Source organism: Bos indicus x Bos taurus, chromosome 14 (genome assembly GCF_003369695.1).
Source record: "Bos indicus x Bos taurus breed Angus x Brahman F1 hybrid chromosome 14, Bos_hybrid_MaternalHap_v2.0, whole genome shotgun sequence".
NCBI classification, from domain to species: domain Eukaryota; kingdom Metazoa; phylum Chordata; class Mammalia; order Artiodactyla; family Bovidae; genus Bos; species Bos indicus x Bos taurus.
Window position 1 is genome coordinate 66540444 of NC_040089.1, and position 23413 is coordinate 66563856.

A 23413-nucleotide genomic window follows, 5' to 3' on the forward strand; every position below is an offset into this window, starting at 1 on the left:
TGTCCTTGGTGCCAATGGCCTCCACTTTGATGGACAGAACTGACTCATCAGCCCAGCAACCACAACTCCCTGAATGCCACCTTGGCCTAGGCTGCTGGCTTATAGCTTCACAAAGGAAGGGAGACTAGGGACAGCCCAGTCCATTCACACAGTCATTGATTCTTTCAATAAGCAACTGTAAGCCAGTCAGGTGCCAGGCGTGGCACTGAGTCTGTCTGGCTGATATTTTTGCACATCTTACCTCCTCCCAGCCACCTCCACCTCACTCTTCTTCACGTGGTGAAGGGTGGCTTTGCCTTCAAGACTCAGCCAAGATATCTTCTCTAGGAAGGACCTGGCCTTCTTCATTGCTGCTGGCATGTGGTTTGGGCTCCAGAAATCCATGCTTTGACTTCCTGTGTCCCTTATAGTTCCATCCTCCACCCCTGACGCCAGCTCTGATGTTTGTTTGAGATGTAGGGATTGAAGAGCCCCCAGTCTTCCCAGGTGGCTCAGTGGTAGAGAATCAACCTGCTAATGCAGGAGACTCAGGTTCGATTCCTGGGTCAGGAAGAGCCCCTAAAGAAGAAAATGGCAACCCACTCCAGAGGAGTGGAGCTTGGCAGGCTACAGTCCACAGGGCTGCAAAAGAGTCGGACACGACTGACAGACTGAGCACATGACAAGCAGAGGGACTGAAGAGCAAGGTGATGTTTCAGGAGTTTGGGAGGATGCTTTTTAAAACTATGCAGGCACATCCTGCTTTACATAATACATGTTTTTAGAAAGGTTGTGTGTACGTGACCTTTTTATGAATTGAAATCTTGTTTTCCAATTGATGTATGCTTCAGAGGTGACATTCTAAATTGCTGTTAAACTTCACTCTTTTAAAATGCTGGGTCCTAGTACTTTAAAAACAAACTTCTCTCAAGTGAACTTTCCTATAGCATGATGATTATCCACATACAATCCCTTGAATGTTCTGACATAGCTTCACATTAAAAAAAAATGCTTTTGGAATCCTTTGGCAAAATGAGCGACAACCCTCAGTTTATAAATTGGTCACATGTGGGGAGGTCAAATTAATTGTGATGTGGATGTGTATGCTTGCGTGCTCAGTCGCTTCAGTTGTCTCCGACGCTGCAATCCCATGGATTGTAGCCCACCAGGCTCCTCTGTCCATGGGGATTCTCCAGGCAAGAGTACTGGAGTGGGTTGCCAAGGTCTTCTCCAGGGGATATTCCCACCCCAGGGATTGAGCCTGTGTCTCCTGCATTGCAGGCAGATTCTCTACCACTGAGCCACTGGGGAAGCCCTGTGGATGTGTATAGTTAGAATCAAATAGAACGAAATAGCTTAAACAAAGACTGAGCAGTTTCACTGCAAAATGCCCTCCACCTACCCCTCCCCCACCCAGGGGCAACCACAGTTAACTCCTTCTGGCTCCGAGATTTTCCTTTACTTGTGTGAAGTCCGAGCTGAAGCCCACAAGCCACAAAGCCTCAGTGAAAGAATTTCTTAAGACCTGTTAATACCGGTGGGCACAGCCAGGCTGAGCCAGCATGAAGTAATACAATCTGATCGCCAGCATCCTCTGCAAATGCCGGAGGAGCGCTCCCACACGTGGCCTCTGATAATAGATACATACCATTGTCAGATGCTGGGAAGGGTGACATTGAGCTCAAGTGGGCTGTGGTCTTAGGACAAGTTAAGAAAGGCTTGACGGGTGACATTGAGCTCAAGTGGGCTGTGGTCTTAGGACAAGTTAAGAAAGGCTTGACAGAGGAGGAACAGGGGCAGAAGGCGTAAGGTCCCCCAACTCCAGCACATAATCCTATGCTACTCTTTGCTTGGAAGATTTCCACGGCTGGGGTGCCTAGCAATAGCAATAAAAAATGTGCATGTAACTTACTTGCACATGTTTTCTTATCTGGGTTCAGAGCAAATCCTTTTGGGCACCGGCAAAGGTAGGAGCCGTCAGCATTTACACACTCGTGTTCACATCCGTGGTTTTCTGAGGCGCAGTAGTCCACAGCTGTAAAGATGAAAACACAAGAGTTTAAGTAGAAACACAAACAGAGGTAAAGGGCATAGTAGATTGGAAGCACACCTACAACAAATATAAGCAAAGATTAATACCGTTGCCCCCAAAAGAGGATGGATAAATAAATATGAAACCAAAACTTTCCTCTTGAGAAAAAAATCAGGAGTCAGGATCAGACAATTCATACCAGAAAGTACTAAAGAACATAAGAACAATTGAAAGCACGGAGTCCTAACCACTGGACTGCCAGGGAATTCCCTGCTGCTGCTGCTAAGTCTCTTCAGTCGTGTCCGACTCTGTGCAACCCCATAGACGGCAGCCCACCAGGATCCGCCGTCCCTGAGATTCTCCAGGCAAGAACACTGGAGTGGGGCGCCACTGCCTTCTCCTAGGGAATTCCCTAACAATTGTATTTAAAAGTTAAAGAAATGCAAATCAAAACAATCACAAGGCAAACTTAGTAAACTGCAAAATTAAAGACAAGATAAAATCCAGTGGTGGCAAGGCAGCAGGGAAACAAAGTCAGACTTATTTAAAGTGGGTGGCATTATAAACCGATAAAAACTCTTCTGGAAGGACATTTGACAATATTCACTCTGGAACTGTGACCCCAAAACATAATTGAAAAAAGGGGTAAATTAATTATATGAAATAAGCTATTTATAGCAGTATCATTCACAAGTGACTAAAAAATTCTGGAAAATAAGATGAACACTTAATAAGGATAAATGGTTTAGTAGCTCATGAGAAAATACACCGGCCTCTTCTCTCATTAATCCTACAAACATTCACCGTCTACCTACTCTGGGCCCCACCCTATTTTAGGTGCTGAAGATGGAACAAATAACAAAACAGATGAAAACTCCAGTCCTTGAGAAGCTTACATTTGGATGCTGGTGGTAGATAAAAAAGAAAATAAGTAAGTAAAGAACATAGCCTCTGAGAAGGTAGAGAGTGTTTTGGAGAAAAGTAAAATGGTGAAAAGGAAAAGAGACTGTCGGCGGGGCGAGAGAAAGGGTGTGATGTAACAGCAGTGGTGAGGAAAGGCCCACCAGGAAGGCGACAGTTGGCAGAGCCCGGAGGATAACTGGGAGGGAGCACCAACTGGGAGGGAGCACTAACTGGGAGGGAGCACCAACTGGGAGGGAGCACCCCCGGCAAAGGGAAGGACAGCAGAGGCAGAGGCCCAGAGATGGAAATATGCCTGTGAGCTGGAGAATCAGCGAGGAGGCCAGCGTCACTGGAGAGAGAGTGCAGGTCAGGAGGGACCGTGGGGCCATTGCCAGGACTTTGGCTTTTACTCTGAGTGGGCAGGCGGTAAACCCCCCAGGGGGAGGGTTTTGAACAAAGAAATCGAGAAGAGACCATAGAATCAGATGGGACTAGAACACCAGCTTCCCTGGTAGTCCAGTGGTTAAGAATTTACCTTCCAGTGCAGGGGAGCTAAGTCACTTCAGTCGTGTCTGACTCTTTGTGACTCTACAGACTGTAGTCCGCCAGGCCCCTCTGTCCATAGGATTCTGGACCAGATTCAGGCAAGAATACAGAAGTGGGCTGCCATGCCCTCCTCCAGGGGAATCTTCCCAACTCAGGGATTGAACCCACATCTCTTACATCCCCTGCATTGGTAGGCAGGTTCTTTACCACTAGCGCCACCTGGGAAGTCCAAGATCCCACATGCCACAGGGTGACTAAGCCCACACACTGCAACAAAGACCTAGCACAGCCAGAAGAAAACACAGAAGGAAAACCAGTTAGGTGGTTACTATAATAACCCCTGTGAGGAAAGGGTGGGAGAGACTTAAGCCGGCACAGCGTGGGAAGGAGGCGGGGAGGAGAGAAAGGCGCGGCGCTCTGGGTGCTTCTCGTGGACTTGCATGTCCCCACTCTTGGTGGAGTCCTGAGCCCGGGTACCTGTGAATGTGATCTTATTTGGAAACTGGTGTCTCTGCAAATACAATCAAGTTAAGATGAGGTCATCCGTCTGGGGCCTAATCCAGGGTGAGTGAGTGAAAGTCGCTCAGTCGTGTCCGACTCTTTGCGACCTCATGGACTATACAGTCCATGGAATTCTCCAGGCCAGAATACTGGAGTGGGTCGCCTTTTCCTTCTCCAAATTCAGGGTGACTGGTGTCCTTATAGGAAGAGAAGAACGCCGCACGAAGACAGACGAGAGCAAGCAGCCGCGGCTCAGGAGTGCCGAGGACCAACAGCCACCGTCAGCAGCAAGAAGGGACTCTCCCTCACGGGTTTCCCAGGGCTCACGGCCCTGCCAGCACTTTGTCAGACTTCTGCCTCCCAGAGCTAGGAGACAATGCAGTTCCATGGTTACCAGTCACCTGGTTTGTGGTTCTCTGTTCTGGCAACCCTAGGGGACAGTACACCAGGTTGAAAGGGGGCCAGTCAGATTCCTTTCAGATTAGAGGTGAAGGGAGAAAGAGAGGGATTCAGGCTGACTCGGGGATGAGGAAGGTGCAAGTGGGGTGGGTTTTGTAGGGCATACTCAGGAGTTCCATTTGAGGCAGTAGGTAGTTATTAGTAGCATAACATAACTGTAAATAGGAGAACAAAATTTGGTGAAAAAAGTAGATTTGAAAATTGTATATTTACAGTGATTAGATCCACTTTCAATAGAGCTCTAAGGCAAAATCTGAAAATTAAAAATAAAAATGCTTTGCTTCCTGTGTTAAGGTGGTAGGATTATGGATTTTTTTTTTCCTTAAAAATGTTTCCCTCTAAATAACGATTTAGGCTATCTGAATACCGAAAAATTTGTAAATAGTAACAAGGAAATCGAATCTTCAAATTAACGCACATGTACAGTTTTAAAAAGCAAAACCAGGCATTGAGAAAATAATGACATACAAACACAGTAATCAAAAGGCACAAAGGGAAAAGCTAAAGATTTTTAAAGGCTGGTAACATGTGTTGAGTTTATTCTTTTGCTCCCAGGCTTCATTAAGTTTCTGCTAAGGTGTTGTTTTCTCTAATGTCCCTCCCTACAGAGTTCTAATAAAGCCTGATACTTGTGGTTTTAACACACAAGCCGTTTTGGTGGGAACAGTGCATCCACACAGTCTCAGGATCTGAATGTCATGGACGTCAGCCAGCTGCTGGACTTGAGTCACAATATAAACATTGAGCTAGCACCAGATCTTTCTAAAAGTTAATGTATCAGCTTTTAAGAACTAATGTATCATTAAATGAATAGCTGGGGACACTCAGGGCACAGAGGTCAAGGACATCAAGCCCTGGCACGTGCCCCAGGCTGCAAGTCATAGGACGGTCTTGCTGTAGCCCACACTAGCCTGTATTAGCAGGAGACACTCTCACCTCCTCACCCTGAGCCTGAACTGCTGTCGTGAAAATCTCCTAACCCTGGATATGGTTGTCTGCTGTCTGCTGGGCCCACTTTGGGTCACCCACTTGTTAGTAATTGGGTGATAGTAATGAGTGTAATCGGAGAAGGCAATGGCAACCCACTCCAGTGTTCTCGCCTGGAAAATCCCATGGACAGGGGTGCCTGGTGGGCTGCCGTCTATGGGGTCGCACGGAGTCGGACACGACTGAAGCAACTTAGCAGCAGCAGCAGCAGCAGTAATGAGTGTAATTGCATTCATCTCCCACGCTAGTCAGGTCATGCTTAAAATGCTAGGCTTCAGCATTATGTGAACCGAGAACTTCTAGATATCCAAGCTGGGTTTGGAAAAGGAAGATGAACCAGAGATCCAACTGCCAACATTCACTGGATTATAGAGAAAGCAAGGGAATTTCAGAAAAACATCTATCTCTGTTTCATCAACTACACTAAAGCCTTTGACTATGAGGTTCATGACAAACTGTGGGAAGCTCTTAGAGAGACGGGAAAACCAGACCATCTTACCTGTCTCCTGAGAAACCTGTATGCGGGTCAAGGAGCGACAGTTAGAACCCTGTATGGAACAACTGACTGGTTCAGGATTGAGAAAGGTGTACGATCGGGCTGTCTGCTGTCACCCTGTTAGTTTAACCTATATGCTGAGCACATCATGAGAAATGCCGGACTGGATGAGTTACAAGCTGGAATCAAAACAGGCAGGGAAAAAAAAAAAAAAAAAAACAACCACAGATATGCGATGATACCACTCTAATGGCAGAAAGTGAAGAGGAACTAAAGTGCCTCTTAATGAGGATGAAGGAGGAGAGTGAAAGAGCCAGCTTAAGACTAAATATTTTTTAAAAACTAAGATCATGGCATCTGGCCCCATTACTTCATGGCAAATAGAAGGGGAAAAGGTGGAAGTAGTGACAGATTTCCTCTTCTTGGGCTCTAAAGTCACTGCGATGGTAATTGCAGCCATGAAATCAGAAGACGATTACTTCTCGGCAGGAAACCTAGACAGTGTGTTGAAAAGCAGAGACATTACTCTGCTGACAAAGGTCAGTATAGTCAAGGCTATGGTCTTCCCAGTGGTCACATACAGTTGTGAGAGCTGGACCATAAAGAAGGCAGAACGCCAAAGAACTGATGTCTTCGAACTTTGGTGCTGGAGAAGACTCCTGAGAGTCTCTTGGACAGCAGGGAGATCAACCAGCCAATCTTAAGGGAAATCAACACTGAATATTCACTAGAAGGACTGGGGCTGAAGCTGAAGCTCCAGAATTTTGCTCATCTGATATGAACAGACGACTCATTGGAAAAGTCCCTGATGCTGGGAAAGATTGAGGGCAGGAGGAGAAGAGGGCATCAGAGGATGAGATGGCTGGAAGGCATCACCGATGCAAGGAACATGAACTTGGCAAACTTCCGAAGATGGTGAGGGACAGGGAGGCCTGGCGTGCTGCAGTCCATGGGGTCACAAAGAGTCGGACACGACTGGGAGACCGAACAACAACTCCCCACCTCCAACCTCCTCACCCTGAGCCCCAGCTGCTGTCTTGAAAATCTCCCAACCCTGGATACGGCTGTCTGCGGTCAGCTAGCTGGGTCGACTTCAGGTTACCCACTTGTTAGTGTTGCTGCAGTGAAAAGGAAAAAAAAGAGGAATGAGGGTTTTTTTCTTTCCCTTTCCTGAGAACAAAGAAGATAAAAAGAACAGTGAGCCGGCCTGAACACTCCTAGTTTTGTGTGTGTGTGTTTTTTTTTAAACTTTAACTGCTCCTAACTCTGCATGTCTCTAACTAAGTTTGCTTTCCTGCCCCCTAATTCTTCAGGAATTACACACATCACACCTATTTTCCTTTGATTCTAAGCTAAATATATCCTGGATCTGGTGTTTACCTTACAACACCCTTCCCCTTGTAGTTACACGTTGGAAAGAAGGCTGCACAGCCCCCGAACCGCCAGACTCAACCACTGGGCTACTGATGCCAGTCTTCAAAACAATACAGAGGAAGAAATCGAGATCCTATCACCTAGGTTCCTCACTACTGACTCCTGACTGCGAGCCCTCATCTTATAAGGGGCCCTAGATTCTTCATGGAGGTGGGGCACAGTTCCTGAGGGATCAGCCGGCTGTGTCCCCCTCTCTGCTAGCTTAAACCCACCTTTCTATTTCCTCCAAATTCTGTCTCTGGAATTGTTTATTTGGCTTCGGTGGGTAGAGAAAGCCAAGATTTCGCCAGCAAGAGTGTCCCTTCCACAGAAAGAGCTGCTGATCTATCTGACGTCCGTGTTCCAGGCCACTGACAGTACCACAGTGATGAGTGGGCAGGTCACTGTACCCAAAAGCCTAAAACTCGGACACTACCCCTCTCTGGAATTTCTGAGCCCAGTCATCTCTGTTCTTCAGAGAGACACTTGGGTGTGCTGGCCCCATATTAGACTGGGGAGAGACCAGAAGCTTTGCTTGGGCCTAAAGTCTAAGCCACATACTCCAATCTCACCTTCTTTTCCCCAAGAATGTTCTAGAACAGGGTATCCAATATTGAATCAGGTGTTAATAAAGTTGCACAGAAGAAGCTCTTTTAATTGACCACCACTTAACCAACTTCTGATTAATCATTGCTTTTCATTCCCTCTGAAAAATATGGGACCTGATGCCCAGAACATGCTAAATGCTCAAGGCTATTGGAATAGCTGTGTTTTCAAATACCTGTGCACATCTCTCGTTGGCTGGGCTGCATGCTTATAAAGCAGCCTCGGAGGAATACATGCCCCAGAGCACCTGGGTACTTTTCCTATTGAGTCGCTGCACGCTTATTCAGTTCTCGAAATGTGGTAGTGACCTAGCTGCAACAATCCTCCCTTGAGAACTTGTTGTTTTTCAGTCGCTCAGTTGTGTCTGACTCTTTGTGACCCCATGGACTGCAGCACATCAGGGATCCCTGTCCTTCACCATCTCCCAGAGCTCACTCAAACTCATGTTCATTGAGTCAGTGATGTCATCCAACCATCTCATCCTCTGTGATCCCCTTCTCCTCCTGCCCTCAGTCTTTCCCAGCATCAGGGTCTTTTACGATGAGTTGGCTCTTTACATGAGGTGGCCAAAGTATTGGAGCTTCAGCTTCAGCATCAGTCCTTCCAAAGAATAATCAGGGTTGATTTCCTTTGTGATTGACTGGTTGGATCTCCTTGCAGTCCAAGGGACTCTCAAGAGTCTTCAGCACCACAGTGCGAAAGCATCAATTCTTCAGCACTCAGCCTTCTTTATGGTCCAACTCTCACATCCATATATATCTACCAGAAAAACCATAGCTTTGACTATATGGGCTTTTGGCGGCAAAGTGATACCTCTGCTTTTTATTATGCTGTCTAGATTTGTCATAGCTTTTCTTCCAAGGAGCAAGTGTCTTTTAATTTTATGGCTGTAGTCACCATCCACAGTGATTTTGGAGTTCAAGAAAATAAAATCTGTCAGCGTTTCTACTTTTTGCCCATCCATTTGCCATGAAGTGATGGGATTTATTTCATGGCACATGGGATTAAGTGCCATGATCTTAGTTTTTTGAAAGTTGAGTTTTAAGCCAGCTTTTGCACTTTCCTCTTTCACCTTCATCAAGACACTCTTTAGTTCCTCTTAACTTTCTGCCTCTAAAGTGGTATCATCTGTATATCTGAGGTTGTCGATATTTCTCCCGGCAATCTTGATTCCAGCTTGTGAGTCATCCAGCCCAGCATTTTGCATGATGTACTCTGCATTTAAGTTAACTAAGCAAGTGACAATATACAGCCTTGATGTAGTCCTTTCCCAATTTTGAATCAATCTGTTTTTCCATGTCCAGTTCCAACTGTTGATTCTTGTCCTGCATATAGGTTTCTCAGGAGACAGATAAGATGGTCTGGTATTGCCATCTCTTTAAGAATATTCCGCAGTTTGCTGTGTTCCACACAAAGACTTTAGCGTAGTCAATGAAGCAGAAGAAATATTTGGAATTCCCTTGCTTTTTCTATAATCCAGTGGATGTTGGCAATTTGATCTCTGGTTCCTCTGCCTTTTCTAAATCCAACTTGTACATCTGGAAGTTCTCAGTTCATGTACTGCTGAAGCCTGGCTTGAAGGATTTTGAGCATAATCTAACTGGCATGTGAAATGAGTGCAATTGTATGGTAATTTGAACACTCTTTGGCATTGCCTTTCTTTGGGATTGGAATGAAAACTGACCTTTTCCAGTCCTGTGGCCACTGCCCAGAACTTGTTAGGAATGCAAATTCTCAGGCTCCACTCCAGACATACTATATCAGAAACTCTGTGTATGGGGCCCAGGAATATATGCTTTAGTAAGTTCTCTAGGTGACACTGATGCATGTCAAAATTTTAAAATCATTGTTAAAGTGAGTCAAAGTTATTTTTATTTCCAAACCTCTATGTGCTATTTGTACACCTTTTTGTAATTAATTGAAATACTATAAAAACTAATTAAATATATAAGCAAGCACTAAAACAGATCGAATTTTTTAAAAATAAAAACCAAGTGCAGAGCTTTTGGCACTTAAATGCAACTTGCTAACTAAAATTGCTCTAGAACCAGGCATAGATGAAACATGTAAAAGACTAGGGAAATTTTCATAAAAATTTTACAGATTCTGCCCTTAGACTGCTTTATAGAAGTCTTCAAATTCTTGCTCCAATTTAAAGAAATCAAAGTTGAAAATGATAGACAACATATTATGGGTATGTTTATGCAAGAAAGATGTTTTTAAATCATATTTTTAAAATGAACTTAAAATTAGTAATTTTTGGAAGTTTTATTAAAAGCATATTTATGTGTTCTGAAGAAAATGTAAACACTTCAGGTAGGTTTGGATATGCACTTTTCATGATTCTGCTCTTTAGCTGATCTCACAGGACAAGAAGGTTTCTCCTGGACTCTGATTTTCCTGCTGGTTTTGCTTTTCATGTGCATAGCTCTCTGGGGGAACCAAAGGGGAGAGGAGAGACTGGCAAGGCAGGATTCAAGCATTCCTGGGTCCAAGATCCTGGCCTGCAAAACCTAAAGGTGTCAAAATCCCACTTTGATTTGAAGGCCACCTACTGGCTCTCCGCCAGGCCTCTGAGGACAGCAGATGAGGCCATTGTGAGACGTGGAGGAGCTCATGTGAACCAAAAGCTTCCTAAGGCTGAGAGAGTTCCAGTCCATTCAATGCTGTCATCCTTCGCTGCATGTTTTAGGTTCTTTGCACAATTTCCTTAGATGCAAAACTGTACTTATAAAAAGACGCCAAGTTTAGGGGGAGGATGTATGGAGGTGATCGGTGTGTGTAACTCAAGAGATCCTCTGTTGTTCCAAGTCCTCTCCTACTTCAACAAAATCCTTCCTTGGTCATTCTGCCTGAGACAAGCAAAAAGAGTAAGTCTCTGGCTGCAGTTCTTTGCCCTGCTGGATCACAGAGTGCCAAGATCTCGGGGTTGGAAGCCAGTCTTGCTGTGTTCAATCTCTGCCTAACATGCGAGAAAGTGCTCAGCTGTTTCCAAGGATGAACCATATTTGGTGCAAGGTTCAAGAAAATTAGAGATATCAAGGGACCATTTCATGCAAAGATGGGGTTGATAAAGGACAGAAATGGTATGGACCTAACAGAAGCAGAAGATATTAAGAAGAGGTGGCAAGAATACACAGAAGAACTGTACAAAAAAGATCTTCACGACCCAAATGATCACGATGGTGTGATCACTGACCTAGAGCCAGACATCCTGGAATGTGAAGTCAAGTGTGCCTTAGAAAGCATCACTACGAACAAAGCTAGTGGAGGTGATGGAATTCCATTTGAGCTATTTCAAATCTTGGAAGACGATGCTGTGAAAGTGCTGCACTCAATATGGCAGCAAATCTGGAAAACTCAGCAGTGGCCACAGGACTGGAAAAGGTCAGTTTTCATTCCAATCCCAAAGAAAGGCAATGCCAAAGAATGTTCAAATTACCATACAATTGCACTCATTTCACATGCCAGCTAGATTATGCTCAAAATCCTTCAAGCCAGGCTTCAGCAGTACATGAACTGAGAACTTCCAGATGTACAAGTTGGATTTAGAAAAGGCAGAGGAACCAGAGATCAAATTGCCAACATCCGCTGGATCACAGAAAAAGCAAGGGAATTCCAAATATTTCTTCTGCTTCATTGACTACGCTAAAGTCTTTGTGTGGAACACAGCAAACTGCGGAATATTCTTAAAGAGATGGCAATACCAGACCATCTTATCTGTCTCCTGAGAAACCTATATGCAGGACAAGAATCAACAGTTGGAACTGGACATGGAACAGACTGGTTCCAAATAGGAAAAGGAATACGTCAAGGCTGTATATTGTTACCTTGCTTATTTAACTTATATGCAGAGTACATTATGAGAAATGCTGGACTGGAAGAAACACAAGCTGGAATCAAGATTGCCGGGAGAAATATCAATAACCTCAGATATGCAGATGATACCACCCTTATGGCAGAAAGTGAAGAGGAACTAAAAAGCCTCTTGATGAAAGTGAAAGTGGAGAGTGAAGAAGTTGGCTTAAAGCTCAACATTCAGAAAACTAAGATCATGAAATCTGGTCCCATCACTTCATGGGAAATTGATGGGGAAACAGTGGAAACAGTTTCAGACTTTATTTTTCTGGGCTCCAAAATCACTGCAGACGGTGATTGCAGCCATGAAATTAAAAGACGCTTACTCCTTGGAAGGAAAGTTATGACCAACCTAGACAGCGTATTCAAAAGCAGAGAGACATTACTTTGCCAACAAAGGTCCGTCTAGTCAAGGCTCTGGTTTTTCCAGTGGTCATGTATGGATGTGAGAGTTGGACTGTGAAGAAGGCTGAGCGCCAAAGAATTGATGCTTTTGAACTGTGGTGTTGGAGAAGACTCTTGAGAGTCCCTTGGACTGCAAGGAGATCCAACCAGTCCATCCTAAAGGAGATCAGTCCTGGGTGTTCTTTGGAAGGACTGATGCTAAAGCTGAAACTCCAGTACTTTGGCCACCTCATGGGAAGAGTTGACTCATTGGAAAAGACTCTGATGCTGGGAGGGGTTGGGGCAAGAGGAGAAGGGGACGACAGAGGATGAGATGGCTGGATGGCATCACTGACTCAATGGACGTCTCAGTGAACTCTGGGAGTTGGTGATGGACAGGGAGACCTGGCGTGCCGCAATTCATGGGGTTGCAAAGAGTCGGACACGACTGAGTGACTGAACTGAACTGAACTGAACTGAATAAAGCCTAAGATTGACAGTCTCTGATTTATAATCTAGTTGAATTCCAAGGTCTCCTCAGCAGGGATTAGTCTGCAAAGAGGATGGCCTTACTAGAAACAGGATATTTTAAAGAGTAGCATTTGGGTTTGTTAGGTTGTTGATGACAGAGTAAGAAAAACCAAATATGTCAATTAGAGAAATTGTAGAACCAATTTACTTGCTGAGTATATATAAGATACACGCACAGTCAGCTTCACAAACCTCTTTCCCAGGGCATGACTGGATTCCTATATGTAGGAGTTTAAAACTCAGAGAAAGTTTCCTATTGATTTTGATAATAATAGGGAAATGTTCCAGGCTGAATGTCCCATCCTAAATTCATTTGTTGAAGTCCTAAATCCCCAGTTGGTCAGTTGGTGACTACATTCTGAGAAAGGACCTTTAAAGAGGTAATTAAGTTAAAATGTGGCCATTAAGGTGGGTGCTAATCCAATCTGACTGGTGTCCTCAGGAGAAATGGAAATTTAGACACACACACAGAGGCACCAAGGATGCCTGGGCGCTGAGCAAAGACCGCATGCAGAAGCAGCAAGCCAAGGAGAGAGACCTCAAAAGAAGTCAACCCTGCTGACATGAGGACTTTGCACTTCTAACCTCCAGAACTGGGGAAATAAACTTCTATCGCCACTCACTCTGTGGTAGTTATGGCAGCCCTCACAAACTAAGGCATGGAGAAATCTTTGCATTCATGGGAGATCAAGCTTGAAGCATGAGGAGTAAGCTGATGAAGTAAAAATTTGACTTTCAATATAAAGATTGATCCTCTCATCCCTTGTCACCAACTTAAATATCAGCCATCAGGTGGCGCTAGTGGTAAAGAACCTGCCTGCCAGTGCAGGAGACGTAAGAGACGCAGGTTCCATCCCTGGGTTGGGAAGATTCTCTCCTGGAGAAGGGCATGGTAACCCACTCCAGTATTCTTGCCTGGAGAATCCCATGGATAGAGAAGCCTGGTGATCTACAGTCCATAGGGTTGCATAGAGTCAGACTCGACTGAAGCCACTCAGCATTCCCTTCTCCTTGAAGGTGACTGGTATAGAAGAATATAGAAGGAAAGTTTTGAAGGCAGCAGTAGCAGCAGGCTAAATACCAGTGCTATGCGCCACCATCATTCGAGGTATGGGTCTCAATGTGATTTTTCAAACGCACCACATGTTTGATGCATTATTACATGCAAGCATTCATGAGAAGATAAAAATTCATAAAAGATGCAGATTCACCTAATGTGTGTCAGTTGCCCATGTATAGTACAGTTCCAAGTGCTTGCCATATACATAACATTTTTAATTGGAGTACAGTTGACTTAAAATGTTGTGTTGGTTTCAGGTGTACAGCAAAGTGAATCAGTTATACACATATCCACTCTTTTTTAGATTCTTTTCCTATAGAGATCTCTACAGAGTAGTGAGGCTTTCCATGTATTACCTCATCTCACCCTCACAACAACCCTTGGAGGTAGGTTTTGTTATCCTCAATTTACAGATGAAGTCTGTGAAACAGACAGGTGAAGACACCTATAAAATATAAAATACCTACTTCAAAGGATGGTCTCAGTTATATATAAATTCACACAGGTCCTGGAATTTAGTAACATTAAAGGAGTATTACTTATTTTTATCACATTGCCTGCCTAATAAAATAAGGTTTGAATTTGGGAGTAAAGAGATACCTTAATACCATTCAGTTGCTCCACGATCATTTACTGAACCATTACTGTGTGTCAGGCATTGTGCTAAACCCTGGATGTAATGACGAGCAAAGAGCATCATAAGCTAGTAAGTTATCTTTGAAGAAAGGCAGGAAGGAGAGGCCAAGCCTTCAGTGGTGATTATCTCCATGGAGTGAAATTCAGGAGGAATGTCTTTCAGGTTTTGAGTTCATATAAATCTGGGCTTTATATGTGGGCTTCCCACATAGCTCAGTTGGTAAAGAATCCACCTGCAATGCGGGAGACCCCGGTTTGATTCCTGGGTCGGGAACATCCCCTAGAGAAGGGATAGGCTACCCACTCCAGTATTCTTGGGCTTCTCTTGTGGCTCAGTTGGTAAACAATATGCCTGAAATGCAGAAGACCTGGGCTCAATTCTTGGGTCGGGAAGATCCCCTGGAGAAGGGAAAGGCTACCCACGCCAGTATTCTGGCCTGGAGAATTCCATGGACTGTACAGTCCATGGGGTCAGCAGAGTTGGACACTACTGAGCAATTTTTGCTTTCACATCTGGATGTACTCTGATTTTTTTTAATAAACAAAAATTGATTTTGTAATTTAGAAACCAATCAAGGGGAAAAGCTTTTTTTAGAAAAACGAATGCTTGAGATTATGATTAGTCAATCTTAGTTAATGATTCAAGAAAAACATTTTGCAAGTCTACTCTGTGAAAGATGAAAATTAAAGGAATTGGCTTCTGCACCTTCTTCACCCCAAGGGTTTACAGTCTGCTTGGGCAGGTAAGATGCAAACAGGACCCAAGTTACCCCAAAAGACAAGGCAGTAAGTAAACACCAGGAGAGCAAGTACAGCAAAAAATTCACCCTCAAAGACAGAGCTTAATTAAGGCAATTTGCTAACCAAAATTACTCTAGAACCAGGCATAGATGAAAAATGTAAAGGACCAGGAAATTTTTCATAAAAATGTACAGACTCTGCCCTTAAACTGCTTTACAGAAGCCTAAGGTTGTTTGAAAAATGTACAGTTTTGGATGGAAATTAACACAGCTTTAGTGGAAGCTGTTGGGTTACAAATACCAAGACTCCACTAAAGCAAAATGAGGGCTTTCTTTAGTGAGTAATCCACCCTTGATCACCTGAATGTTGAAACAAATTCAGTTCTATCCAGAGTTAAATGAGCAGTTAGAAAAAATGGAACTCTAGCACTTGAAGGTAAGGTTCCACTAACTCAGAAAGTGTGGAAATGTTGGCTAAAAGGCCCTGCGCCTGGCTCAGAACTGACTCCTCCTGCAGTCACAGTCATAATTCTGGGATGAGTCAAAGTACTCCCGTGGGGTCCACCCACCAGTAGCTGGCCATGGTGAATTTCTACCGAACCTCCTCAAATGAGGTCAGATTTGCTGTCCCCACTTTCTCACCCCCTCGCCGCTCCCCCCTGAAATCTGCCCTTTACCTCACCCCTCTTGATCATTAGCAATGGCCTCCTGGTCATTTTTGTGTCCCTAATGCCTAGCAGAGTGCCTGGCAGAGAGTCTGGAAATGTCGGCTGAGATGGATTACCAATGACTCAACTCGGTGGCTTTTTCTCTAAGTTCTGTTCCATTTGGCCTCGCTGGGGCATGACACTAATATTGACCTGGCCTAGAAATTCTCTTTCGCATCCTAGTCCATGACTTCTGGTTCTCCCGCCCATCTCTCCCCAATTCTCCGTCCCCACCTTAGGCGGTTCCTTCGCAGATATCCTCCCTGCCCCCACGTCCCCCTCTTGCTCCCTGCACATTGTGACTGAGCCCAAGGCTCAGGCTTCACTCTCTCCTAACTCCACACTTCATGGCATCCAGGAAACAATGATGGTGATCACATGTGTTGTAATAACAATTAACAGCAACAATTGCCCAAGTGTATTAGGAACTGTACTTGTTATCTTATTTAATCCCACCAACTCTGTGATGTAGGTATTACTACTCTGTGTTACAGATGAGAAAAACCAAGGCTCAGAAATAAAAGATGACTACCAAGTAGCAGAACTAGGATTTGAGCCCAGGTCTTACTGTGTTGAAGGTCCAGACACTTTCAAAACAAACACAGAAGTGAATGCTGGAAATGGAAATTCAGAAGGAAAGGGCTGTGCTGCCTCCTGCCTGCTCCGCTGATCCCACCCTCTCCTCCTGGCGTCGGTGTGGCCTCTGTTCCCTCTCCTCGTGTCCTTGCAGGTGTCCCATCTCAGCTTGAAACCCACCGAATCCTCATTATCTTCTCTAAGAAATCTGTTCCCAGGACTCCCCTGGTGGTTCAGGGGTTAAAAATCTGCCTTCCAATACCGGGGATCAGGTTTGATCCCTGGATGGAAGAATCCCATATTTCTCGGGGCAACTGCTGAGTCTGTGTGCCACAACTAGAGGGTCCATGCAACAAAGAGCCCACATGCAGCAACTCAGGCCTGACACAGCCCGAAATGAAAACATTAAAAAAAAAATCTGTTTCCATCACTCTTTCATCACTCTCACCATCACTCTCAGAATCATGGCAGCTCAAACCCGGGATTTGATCGTGACTTTTCCTCCTCCTCTTTATCAATCGCGCCTTCTTTCATTCCTGCACCTCTTTTCATTTCTCAACCCCTTCCTTCTCTCTGCATTTTTACAGTCGATACTCAAACCTGGCCCTGGTCACCCTCCACCAGAGGACTATCATAGTCTCCTAATCGGTCTTTCCAGCCCTCTTTCTTCCCCCTGGAATCCATCCTGCCCTGCACCATGAGACTGAGTTTTCTAAAATGAGGCTTTGCCTTTATCCATCCCAATCAGAAACCTTTTAGTGTCTTGTTATCAGAGATAAAGTTCAGACTCTTCAGTCTGGTGTTCAAAGCCTTGAATATTCTGGTTCCACTTGATGTCTTCATCTCCTGCTTTGCACCTGCAGGAATTCTCCACTTCAGCAGAGCTAGCCTTTTCAGCTGTTTGAGTCAGGCTGGCTTTAACTAGGGTGACCTTATAATCTCTCATTCAGAATGGAATCCCCTTCAAAGTAAGAGAGAGTGTTATTGAGAACTGAGCCAACAGTCATAAACTGGGATCCCTCTGGATGAACTGGGATTATGGTCCCACAGTCATATTGTTCTCTGCCCATCCACATCCAGACCACCCAGAGCAAGGGCTAAAGGAAGGCTCCCAGGGTCCCTAGCAGCCTCTGCTTCTCCTCTGAATTTCCTGCTGTAATAACACCTGGTCTTGCCATCTTTGACAAGTCCCTTCATACTGGTGTCTTCAGGTTATAGCCTTCAGCCTGGCATTCTCGCGGTGACCGTCTCTCTCTTATCTACTAGATCTCTGTCTGCTGCCCTCCCCCACCCCCCCACCCCACACACACGTGGTCTCAGTCCTCAAGCCTCGAGAGCACAGCCTCCTCTACACGATCGCTGCCCTTCATGTCTCCCCTCGCCTTGGACATCTGTCAGTCGCTACCCTTGCTTCCGCACCCAGATCTTCCCCACGCTGGCCCTGAGGATTCCCTCCTCCCTGACCTCCTGGAGCCTCTGTTATTAACATCTCCATCATTTGCTCTGTACTCAGCACAGCCTCACAGAGCAGCAATTGACACTTTGGCATTGTGTTCAGTCTCCTAACCAAAGTAACTGGTGACAGAGGTCCATGGCACTCAGTCATCACACACTCAGCTTCTAACGGGTCAAATATTCGGTTGACGAGGATGAGGATAACATCTGATGGATGAGGCCAGGGTCACGTATAGTCTCTCCCGTTCTCCCCGTCTTCAGCTTGACCCCGGCTCCGAGGAAGGCGGACATTCTTTCATGCTGACGGCGGCAGCGAGAGCAAAGCACGTTCTAACAAACAGCCGAGGACAGCTCCCAGGCAACCACAGCTTCCCTCTCATGCTTGCCGCTCTTCAGTAAACGTCACACTCCAGAAGTCTCAGCAAAAGCCTTAGAGACTCAAAGGCTCTCCACTACAGAGGACCCTTAGACAATTATTTGGCAACATCCAAAGAACTGGGCTTCTCACTGCCTTCCAGTTTCTCAAGGGCCACGGCAGGTCCCCTGCCCCAGCCCTGGCTCCAACTGCCCCTGACCCTTGTCATGCACACAAGCTCTGGGCCTGCCCTGCTCCTTCCCTCACCCTAAGTTCCCAGACACCCTGGCCTTGTTTCCTGAAGCTCATCCCCTGGCCTTATTTCCAACAGTGGAATTTCCTTCTGACCCAACAGCACCCAAAGTTTCTACCCATTTAACAACTGGTAAGGGAAAAATCGGACTTCCCCAATGGCTCAGTGGGTAAAGAATCCGCCTGCCATGCAGAAGACCTGGGCTCAATCCCTGGGTCGGGAAGATCCCCTGGAGGACAAAATGGCAACCCACCCCAGTATTCTTGCCTGGAGATTCCCACAGACAGAAGAGCGTGGTGGGCTACAGTCCATGGTTGCAAAGAGTCAGACATGACTAAGTGACTAACCACACAAGGAAAAGTATGTGAAACAAGATAGAGCATATGACCTCATTTTGTTAAGCATTAACAAAAGCACCCCACTCCAGTACTCCTGCCTGGAAAATCCCATGGATGGAGGAGCCTGGTGGGCTACAGTCCATGGGGTTGCTAAGAGTCGGACACGACTGAGTGACTTCACTTTCACTTTTCACTTTCATGCATTAGAGAAGGAAATGGCAACCCACTCCACTGTTCTTGCTTAGAGAATCCCAGGGACAGGGGAGCCTGGTGGGCTGCCATCTGTGGGGTCACACAGAGTCGGACAGGACTGAAGTGACTTAGCAGCAGCAGCAGCAGCAGAAAATACAACAAGCGTTCTATGAAGACCTACAAGACCTTTTAGAACTAACACCCAAAAAAAGATGACCTTTTCATTACAGGGGACTGGAATGCAAAAGTAGGAAGTCAAGAAACACCTGGAGTAACAGGCAAATTTGGCCTTGGAATATGGAATGAAGCAGGGCAAAGACTAATAGAGTTTTGCCAAGAAAATGCACTGGTCATAACAAGCACCCTCTTCCAACAACACAAGAGAAGGCTCTATACATGGACATCACCACATGGTCAACACCGAAATCAGACTGATTATATTCTTTGCAGCCAAAGATGGAGAAGCTCTATACAGTCAACAAAAACAAGACCAGGAGCTGACTGTGGCTCAGATCATGAACTCCTTATTACCAAATTCAGACTTAAATTGAAGAAAGTAGGGGAAACCACTAGACCATTCAGGTATGACCTAAATCAAATCCCTTATGATTATACAGTGGAAGTGAGAAATAGATTTAAGGGCCTAGATCTGATAGATAGAGTGCCTGATGAGCTATGGAATGAGGTTCGTGACATTGTACAGGAGACAGGGATCAAGACCATCCCCATAGAAAAGAAATGCAAAAAAGCAAAATGGCTGTCTGGGGAGGCCTTACAAATAGCTGTGAAAAGAAGAGACGTGAAAAGCAAAGGAGAAAAGGAAAGATATAAACATCTGAATGCAGAGTTCCAAAGAATAGCAAGAAGAGATAAGAAAGCCTTCTTCAGCGATCAATGCAAAGAAATAGAGGAAAACAACAGAATGGGAAAGACTAGGGATCTCTTCAAGAAAATCAGAGATACCAAAGGAATATTTCATGCAAAGATGGTCTCGATAAAGGACAGAAATGGTATGGACCTAACAGAAGCAGAAGATATTAAGAAGAGATGGCAAGAATACACAGAAGAACTGTACAAAAAAGATCTTCATGACCCAGATAATCATGATGGTGTGATCACTGACCTAGAGCTAGACATCCTGGAATGTGAAGTCAAGTGGGCCTTAGAAAGCATCACTATGAACAAAGCTAGTGGAGGTGATAGAATTCCAGTTGAGCTATTCCAAATCCTGAAAGATGATGCTGTGAAAGTGCTGCACTCAATATGCCAGCAAATTTGGAAAACTCAGCAATGGCCACAGGACTGGAAAAGGTCAGTTTTCATTCCAATCCCAAAGAAAGGCAATGCCAAAGAATGCTCAAACTACCACACAATTGCACTCATCTCATACGCTAGTAAAGTAATGCTCAAAATTCTCCAAGCCAGGCTTCAGCAATATGTGAACCATGAACTTCCTGATGTTCAAGCTGGTTATAGAAAAGGCAGAGGAACCAGAGATCAAATTGCCAACATCTGCTGGATCATGGAAAAAGCAAGAGAGTTCCAGAAAAACATCTATTTCTGCTTTATTGACTATGCCAAAGCCTTTGACTGTGTGGATCACAATAAACTGTGGAAAATTCTGAAAGAGATGGGAATACCAGACCACCTGATCTGCCTCTTGAGAAATTTGTATGCAGGTCAGGAAGCAGCAGTTAGAACTGGACATGGAACAACAGACTGGTTCCAACTAGGAAAAGGAGTTCGTCAAGGCTGTATATTGTCACCCTGTTTATTTAACTTATATGCAGAGTACATTATGAGAAATGCTGGGCCGGAAGAAGCACAAGCTGGAATCAAGACTGCCGGGAGAAATATCAATAACCTCAGATATGCAGATGACACGACCCTTATGGCAGAAAGTGAACAGGAACTAAAAAGCCTCTTGATGAAGGTGAAAGTGGAGAGTGAAAAAGTTGGCTTAAAGCTCAACAACTAAGATCATGGCATCCGGTCCCATCACTTCATGGGAAATAGATGGGGAAACAGTGGAAACAGTGTCAGACTTTATTTTGGGGGGCTCCAAAATCACTACAGATGGTGACTGCAGCCATGAAATTAAAAGACGCTTACTCCTTAGAAGGAAAGTTATGACCAACCTAGATAGCATATTCAAAAGCAGAGACATTACTTTGCCAACAAAGGTCCGTCTAGTCAAGGCTCTGGTTTTTCCTGTGGTCGTGTATGGATGTGAGAGTTGGACTGTGAAGAAGGCTGAGCGCCGAAGAATTGATGCTTTTGAACTGTGGTGTTGGAGAAGACTCTTGAGAGTCCCTTGGACTGCAAGGAGATCCAACCAGTCCATTCTCAAGGAGATCAGCCCTGGGATTTCTTTGGAAGGAATGATGCTAAAGCTGAAACTCCAGTACTTTGGCCACCTCATGGGAAGAGTTGACTCATTGGAAAAGACTCTGATGCTGGGAGGGGTTGGGGCAAGAGGAGAAGGGGACGACAGAGGATGAGATGGCTGGATGGCATCACTGACTCAATGGACGTCTCAGTGAACTCTGGGAGTTGGTGATGGACAGGGAGGCCTGGCGTGCTTCGATTCATGGGGTTGCAAAGAGTCGGACACGACTGAGTGACTGATCTGATCTGATAATAGTGATTTTTTTGTCTAACTTCCTCAATGAAAATAGGTACTTGCATAACAAAAATTAATGTAGTGAAAAAAAAGGCGGGGGGTGGTGTTTCCAGATTGACTTCTTGTTTTGCAGTGTTAATGGATGTGGTACCCTGCTACCTTTCATGGTCACCACAGACAGAATAAGGGGGATAAAACAACTCTAAGGCTTAGGAGACCAATTCCACTATGGACTTCTGGTGAGGGTGGTTTTCATCTCCATCAGTGTGTAAAAACAAGCAAACAAATCCATTTTATTCTCATCATCACCTGCAAAGACTAGGCCACCATCTATACTTTTTTTTTCCACCTATACTTTTGTTTTGTTGCTTTTCCCTTCCACATTCCCAGCTAAGAATCACAGTGTACTGGAAAGCGCAAGTTCTATGTGCAAAAACAAATCATCGTTTACTGTTGTGGGAAGCAAGACAGAACAGGTCCTCTGAAAACAACGGAATAGGGAACAAGAAATGGAGGATTTAGACTTAGAAAAGGAAGGCTCCAGTTCTGATGCCAATCAAGTCCTTTTCCTTCCTTTCCTTACGGATTGTCTGCCTCATAAGTACCCTACTCAGCTTGTTGAACACCTACTATGCCAGGCACTGTTCGCTGGTGGAAAGACGAATGAGTCTGTGCAAGTTTAAAGGGCTTTGCAGACAAGCTGGGAGGTGCCACACACATATTAGGGATTCACTGGTCTGCCCTATAGGTGCCGAGGAAAACCATTACCCATCACGGAAGAAATGAGATGCCACCCCACTTCTCACGGCCCCTGAAATATGGAGTTGCCTGAGTGGGAAGCCACTCAGCTGACTGCAAGCGGTGCCTGTGGTTCCAAGTATTGTGCTTGAGACTTCTTAGCTGGGGCCAGTGTTGGAGGCTGCTGTTTGTTTTCTCGTCTTCCCTATACCTCAAATGGTAAAGAATCTGCCTGCAACGCAGGAGGCCTGGGTTCAATCCCTGGGTCAGGAAGATCCTCTGGAGAAAGGCATGGCAATCTACAAGAGTGTTCTTGCCTGAAGAACCCCATGGACAGAGGAGCCTGGTGGGCTATAGTGCGTGGGATCGCAAAGAGTCGGACACGACTGAGCAACTAACACTAACATTACAACTACCCACAGCTGGCCTCTCACAGCTGGCGGTCCCCAGGACCGTCTCTGAACTGCAGATCCACGCTTAGAAGAAAGGCTGCCCACCTTTTTGAGGTGCCACTCAGCAACATCACCCATCACCACCTGACCTGGCGTATAATACCTGAGCTCTACTGAAGGCAGACCAGCCCAGACACCCGCTCCAAACTGAATGCAAATCCGCCCAGTCCTTGCCAAGGGAAGCAGTAATGGATTGATCTATTAACATAGATTATCATAAATACGCTTCTTGCTGAGGACCCAGACTGGGAAAATGCTAAGCTCAGCCACAAACGAAGTCTTTAAAATTCAAATGGTGACTAACAACTAGGACAGAGAACTGGGAGCACTTGGTTGAAACTCAAAGGAGAGCAACTGGCTATGTGGACTCCCCTCTCGCTTCCCTCCTGGTGTTTCCCCATCAGGCAAGGCTGGACGGGACACTCACGCTCACACCGTTTTCCGTCCACGGCCAGGGCGTAGCCACTGTAGCACTGGCAGACGAAGGAGCCCAGCAGGTTCACGCAGAGCTGCTCACAGCCGTGGTCGTCCGCTGCACACAGGTCCTGGACTGGGGCAAAGAGGCATCATTAGAACTTGGCTCAGAAGGAGGT

At 45.3% G+C, this 23413-nt stretch overlaps 1 protein-coding gene across 2 annotated transcripts in view; it reads right to left on the reverse strand.

Annotated features, from left to right (window-relative positions):
• The window catches only part of MATN2 (matrilin 2), a 173129-nt gene that overhangs the window by 56251 nt on the left and 93465 nt on the right, over positions 1 to 23413 (reverse strand). For both annotated transcript variants that reach the window (XM_027561473.1, XM_027561472.1), the window contains exons 5-6: positions 23248 to 23370; positions 1892 to 2014 (exon numbers count right to left, since the gene is read on the reverse strand). In XM_027561473.1, coding sequence (XP_027417274.1) covers positions 1892 to 2014; positions 23248 to 23370 — 246 coding nt within the window. The remainder of the gene's footprint in view (positions 1 to 1891; positions 2015 to 23247; positions 23371 to 23413) is intronic.